The sequence below is a fragment of the Neophocaena asiaeorientalis genome, unplaced genomic scaffold, assembly GCF_003031525.2.
Source record: "Neophocaena asiaeorientalis asiaeorientalis breed wild unplaced genomic scaffold, Neophocaena_asiaeorientalis_V1.1 scaffold606, whole genome shotgun sequence".
In the NCBI taxonomy this organism is placed as follows: Eukaryota; Metazoa; Chordata; class Mammalia; order Artiodactyla; family Phocoenidae; genus Neophocaena; species Neophocaena asiaeorientalis.
The window spans coordinates 1,598,670-1,604,791 of record NW_020173687.1 but is presented as its reverse complement, the minus strand read 5'-3'; the positions used below and the strand labels follow the sequence as shown (position 1 = coordinate 1,604,791).

General features: G+C 55.4%; 1 protein-coding gene across 6 annotated transcripts in view; it reads left to right on the top strand.

Moving 5' to 3' along the window:
* The first annotated feature begins 1,488 nt into the window (after positions 1-1,488).
* The window catches only part of LSM14B (LSM family member 14B), a 9,414-nt gene continuing 4,780 nt past the window's right edge, over positions 1,489-6,122 (top strand). Inside the window, exons 1-3 of one of the 6 annotated variants that reach the window (XM_024750211.1) lie at positions 1,489-1,917; positions 3,024-3,159; positions 3,923-4,039. In XM_024750211.1, coding sequence (XP_024605979.1) covers positions 3,090-3,159; positions 3,923-4,039 — 187 coding nt within the window. In that variant the 5' untranslated portion in view covers positions 1,489-1,917; positions 3,024-3,089. Of the gene's footprint in view, positions 4,040-6,122 lie in introns of all 6 variants that reach the window. The other 5 variants (XM_024750210.1, XM_024750214.1, XM_024750215.1 and 2 more) reach the window with 5 other exon arrangements.

The following is a 6,122-nucleotide window of genomic DNA, read 5'->3' as shown; positions in this document are numbered from 1 at the left end:
GGGAAAGCCCGCCGGGTCAGGCGGCGCTTGCTACGCAGGCGCGGAGCGCGGGGCCGCCCCCAGGCCGACAGCGCGGCCATATTTAAAGGGAGGCCGGCGAGGCGAGCCAATGGGCGGTGAGCGTGCGGGGGCGGGGCGTGGCGGCACAGGACCCGGATGTGGCTGCTGCTTGCTAGGCTTGCTAGGCTGTTTCCTCCCCAGCTGCCCGAGGGCGGAGGGGGCGGCTGGCGCCGAGAACCCGGTCCCTGTGGGGGAGGGGTGCGGCGTTGCTAGGCTGTTTCCTCCCCAGCTGCCCGAGGGCGGAGGGGGCGGCTGGCGCCGAGAACCCGGTCCCTGTGGGGGAGGGGTGGGACTAGGGGCCCGGAGTCTCCTCGGGGCCTCCCCAGAAGGCTGGAGAACGAGAAAACGCGACTTCTGCAAGCCCTTCTGGAACCTATTAAGCAGCTGGGGCCTTGAGCCTGAACAAATAACCACGTTTTAATGGATTCTCCTGTCGGGATAGGAGCATCGGTTGGCGGCTCCATGCTCCCGTTTAAAGCGTCTTCCTACTCTAATTTCAGACGTTTTAGTCTGTGGGTTTACCCTTTTGTGACAGACTCCTCCCTGCGGGCGCTGGTAACCACACTGAAGTCCCTGGGAGACCTAGAGAAAGATGGCTGTACTGTGGCTCTGCCGGAGTCCAGAGCCTTTTCTGAGCGTGTTGAGGCAGGAGGTGGGCCCAAAGTTTCTTTGTCTTCGTCCTCCAGGGACGATGACTAGTGTCCTTCCCCTGCCTCTTGGAAGTGCTGAGTGCAGCCAGGTCTGCAGAAACCCTGTTTGTTTGATTGGTCTTGTTAGGCTGGAGACACTGGGCTGGGCCTCTAAGGGTCAAGGCGCAGCTATGTGCTCCTGTGTTAGAGGGAGCCTCCTCCGTCCAGGTCGCAGTCAGTTCCCAGCTCTGGGAGTAGCTCCTTTGAAAGCCTAGTATTTAAGTTTTCCGGTAGATGTGTTGCTCCAGGACATAGTTTAGTACTGTAAGATTTTGTGGTCACTTGTACTCTTGGCTTTGGGCTACATTTGGCCTGAGACCCCCGTTGGAAAAACTGAGGCCCAGCGTAGTCCCTGGTCCTCAGCGGGAGTTGTGCTAGGATTAGATTAGATAGAGGCTGCTTCAAGCCCAGCTCTGCCTCAGGGACCTGAGAAGGAGGCACTTGCTTGGGCTCCTTGAACCCTGCCGGTAGGGGTTAATCCCCTAGGAAACCCCTCCGGGAGACAGACGCTTGTGGTGTGGGTCCACGTTCTGGGCCGCTTTCTCCCATTGTTTCTCTACCAGCTCCTCCCAGGCTCGTCGTGGGCAGAAGGGTGGGGATGACACTCAACCTGCTGGCTTTTCTCAGAAGAAAACAGACTCCCCAGGGGTGGTGTGTTGCGAGGCTTCAGTCAAAAAGCAGCTTTGGGGCTGTTTAATCTGCAAAGTCAGATGTGAATGGGGGGGCGGGGGGGATTTGCAAAGCAGGCGTCGTTTATGGGAGCGCTGGCCTTCCATGTTTGAAAGGGAGACTGTCAGGCTCTGAATCGTTCGTGGTCGTCTTTGCGACCTAGAACTTTTTGGAGCGTTGCCAGCTGGGGTCTTGTAGGTATTGTCTGTTGATAATGAGGGGTGGAGCAGTTGAGGCGTGGAAGCTGCGTGCTGTGGATGGCCCCTGCGGGAGGGCTGATTGAACGCACTTGACTGAGGATGACAACGTAACCCTTCTCTTTCTCAACCCCTGAGTGAGGTCCTTCGGTACTGAAGACCGTCCCACAGATAGGCCTGCCCCCCCTAGAGAGGAAGTTTATGAGTACATCATCTTCCGGGGAAGTGACATCAAAGACATTACCGTGTGCGAACCTCCGAAAGCCCAGCACGCGCTCCCTCAGGACCCCGCTATTGTTCAAGTAAGTGCGCTGCCCCGTGTCTGCCATGGGCGCTGTCTCTGAGAGGCGCCGGCTTCCAGACGGAGCTGGGTGTCATCTGGCCAGAGCACTCAACTCGAGGAACAGCCTCTTCATGAAAAGCAGTTTAACTTTGTCTGGCTCTTGGCGTTCTGTGGGAGGCTTCATCTGTGGCGTGCACGGGGTGTGCTGTAGAGTGAGGCCGGCCCAGCGTGTTGGGCGGTGCAGGGGCAGTGCTGTTAGTCTTGCCGGCACCCGGTGTTTGTCCTTTGTCTCGGGTGGGTAAGCCTGAAGCCCCGGTGCATGCCGGGAGTGAGAGATGCTAGTAGGGACTTGGGACAGCAGGGCTCACTCTCCCAACACCGCCCCGATGATAAGGTCAGCGTTGTGGGATGCTGAATTCGCAGGTGTCACGCTGTGTGCCTGCCTGCTGTGTTCTGACGTGTTCTGCCCAGGATTACTAGGGAGTCCAGGCTCATATCTTCTTGGCTTGTAAACCTCGACTTTCACCGACTCCTGCGGGGCTCACGCTGCAGGAGGGGCCGGGACAGAGCGTGCTCCCTGCGGGGTGGGGCTTGCACGCTGGGCTGTGTGGGCACGTGGAGAAGTTCTGGGCCAGACTTCTGAAAGGTTTGAGGTGAGCGGCCTTGGGAACTCCAGAAGAGGGAAGTGCTCGAGCCAGGCCTTGAGGGACGAAGGGGCCTCCCGGGAGCATGGGGAGCTGGAGAGAGGACGCCGCGTGGAGGTAGTTCCTCGGCTATACAGCTGTGCCCCGGCGTGTTGGGGCCAGGGCCCAGGTGAGGATGCCATCCTCATCCCTGGCAGAGCCTGGACTCCCTGACGACCGGCAGTGGGGCCACTAGAGGGGTTCATGGAGTTAGGAGAAGGTCGTGTTAGAATTACCTGGCAGGTGAAGCTGGGGGTGAACGTGGAAAAGGCAGCTCTGAGCCCCTTAGGCCACCCTGGGGGCTCACACGCCCCTCAGTGCCGCCTCAGCCTCCAGGAGCAGGCTGACGAATCGGGCTGCCTTTTCCGGTCTGCACGGTGCTCGCCAGGCAGGGTGGCAGGAGGGCCTGGAGCTGCTCTCACCTGTGTGTCTCATTGCTCAGTCTTCCCTGGGCTCGGGCTCGGCCTCCTCCTTCCAGCCACACGTGCCTTACAGCCCCTTCCGAGGGATGCCGCCCTACAACCAGCTGGCCGCCAGCTCCCTGCTCAGCCAGCAGTATGCCGCTTCCTTGGGTTTAGGTGAGTAACCTTTTTCTACCTGGTCAAGTGCCTGTGCTGTGACATCCAGGAGCGGGGCCAGACCCTGGTGGTGGGGACGCTGTGTTCGTGGCACGTTCAGCTGGCAGTGCATGCTGAGCGCCTTCTTCAGCGGCCCTTCAACTAGTGAGAACGCTTAGGAACTCCTCAGTTGAGTGGAAGAGGCAGCAGGGTGAGTTTTGGAACAGATGAATCAAATCAAAATTCATTTAAAGTGTCAGCCTGTGTCTGGGTGGAAGTTGTGGTATGTCTGGCTCAAAGAAGAAATAACCGATGTGTGTAATTACAGATGAGTTCTAACCATTTGCACATTTGTCAGCCTATAAATATAAAAGTTAAATGCAACGCCCACCTATCCTATCCTTTTACCATTCTCGTGTCAGTGCTTTGCTCAAAAATGAAGTTTCCCCTAAGGTTGAGTAAGGTTCGCTTCTACACGCATGGAGTGAGAGTCACCCTGGCCATAGGTTTGCGGCACATTCAAACCACAGAGTCACAGCCATCACCCGCTTCACTCGTGAGAGTCACATGCTTCTAATAGAAGAACCTGTTGTCTTGAGTGCTGCTCCTGGGGTGCAGGAGCCCTTCTCAGCTTGGCTCCCCGTTTCTAGATTAGGCTTGTGTGAGCAAAGTGTCCTATGAGAGATGGCTGGGCTCTTTCCAAGCCTGCTATACACAAGACGAGTTTCTCATTACTTATTTGTGTGCCTTTTTTTTTGCTCTTTTCTCCTTTATCTTCTTTTAGAAAAGTTGGTAAGCCCTCCAGCCTCAGCCGCGGCTTCCAGCCCTAGTTCTTCTCCATCTCCACAGCCCGTTTCAGAGCTTGACATGTCCTCAGAGTCACATCAGCTCACTTCCAAGGGTAACAGCAGTTTTGCAGAACTGCATGCTGTCTTGCGAGCCATCCTGAGCGAGGGGGTAAACCAGTAGACCAGAATGACAGTAGCTGTAGCAGATAATTTGCCAAGCCCGTGGATCAGTTAAACTGCCTCTGTGTGTTTCTGCACGTAATCCTGACTTATTAACTCTCACAGTTTTAAAGAGGGTATTAGAAAGAACCAGCAGTGCACTTTGTTCGCTCTCCTGGGTCCAGGGTCTGTTTTGACCTGTACTGTGATTGCCACGTATGGGAAATGTCCCTCTGCACAGAAGGCCACTTCCTGGGGTTTCTGCTGGTCCTAAATGCAGTGTAGGTTGCTGGGTAAGACTGCAAGGCGATCCCCCATGTAACAGGCATGCTGCTCTAGGATCCGTGTGGCACATTCCTCACCCATCCAGGGCGTTTAGCATCGGGGGCCTTGGGTGTCTTTGTAAAATGAAGCACCATTAAAATTGGGTGGCGAGCCTGAGTTGTTGACCGGGTGAGCAGTGGGCCTGATGACTGGCTTGGTAACACACTGGTTTGTCCCACCTGTCTGCCGGGTGCCGCACCTGTGGGCAGTTTTTTGCCCGTTCTGGGCCTTCTCCTTTCACCGGAGGTCCTTTCACCGTGTGCGCCGCCCTCACCTTTGCAGAGACTCTGTCCAAGATGATACCTGGGGCTTTCATTATGGCACACAACTACTGTCAGTCTGTTACTTTGCATGTGTTGCTTTCCTGCATGGATGCCAGTGGATCTGAGTACAGCGGTAGTGATGTTTTTTTCCCCACTTAAAAATTGCACAAGGTAGTTCATTGTCCTTAGGATCATTTACATAAAACTGCTCTTAGGGCAAGATAGTTTGATCTTTTTTTATGAAAAGCACATGAGCCCAAGATTCTTGCCCCATCCAGTTACAGCGTGAGCAGGAAGCAGCTGTCTTGCTCAGGGAGGGCCGTGCTGAGTGAGGCGCTAGGCCAGAGAAAGTGGTCTAGGTCAATGAATGCCCATCGCAGAGGACACTTAAAAGTACCAGTAAGGGGGCTTCCCTGGCGGTCCAGTGGTTAAGAATCCATGCTTCCACTGCAGGGGGCACGGGTTCGATCCCTGGTCGGGGAGAACCAGGATCCCGCATGCCGCACAGCCAACAAAGATAAAGAAAAAAGTATTAGTATGTAGGGCCTGCCCTTTGAGTACTTTTGATCCGGTTGTGAGGAATTTCTCAGAGTAATTTCTGACAGTAGATTCTGCTCTATGTTTAAAAACAAAGGTAGACTGTCCAGTCTTCACTGTGTTGGACTGCCCCTCCGATAATAGTTACTCCGTGGTTAGGGCTCATTTTTTTCTGTCTCAAAAGTCTGTGCACCTCCACCCAGTCCTCAGTTGTCCCATTTAAACAGTGCCCACTGGAATGTGGGAGAGGGAAGGGAGGAGATGGCCTGATGTGTGTGGCACACCCTTCTCTGTCCTCTTGCGGCAGAGGCCCGCCTCGTGAGGGGGACCTCCACTGAGGCCGGGTTCTGAGCACTCCTGCACTCAGGCTTGGTGATGCCGTGTAGCGGGAACACTCAGGGCAGCGCCGTCTCCAAGGGCAGCCTGGGAACCCTTCGTTTCTTACGATGAGCCTTCACCCGGAGGAATGCAGGCTGTTATTTCTCTGTAGTCAGCTCTCATCACTTCATCCTTTTTGGTTTTGTTGTTTCTTAAGCAAAAACAACAGTGTTCTAGAATTTTAACTTCAAAGGCTGAGCACTGCATTTTGTGGAAGATGCCAGACTGGGATGGTTCTTGTCCAGCATGGCCCAGAGCGAAACACATTCTCAGACTGTGAATTCACCGGCATCTCGGGACTGTCGAGCCCCCTTGGGGTTAGAGCTTGTGTGGTTTGGGGGAAGCTTTTTCTAAGCCGCTTGAGAGGTGCTTATTGTGCTGGGGTGTTTTTCCCTCCTCCGGATGCCCTAACTGGGGGAGCCTGCTGGCTTTTTTGCTGCCTGGGCTAGACGCAGAGGGGATGGTGCGGGGTGGGGGCTTTGCCTGGGTTCGGTAAAACCTCCCCAGGCTGCTGCCTTCCTCCTGCTGCACAGCC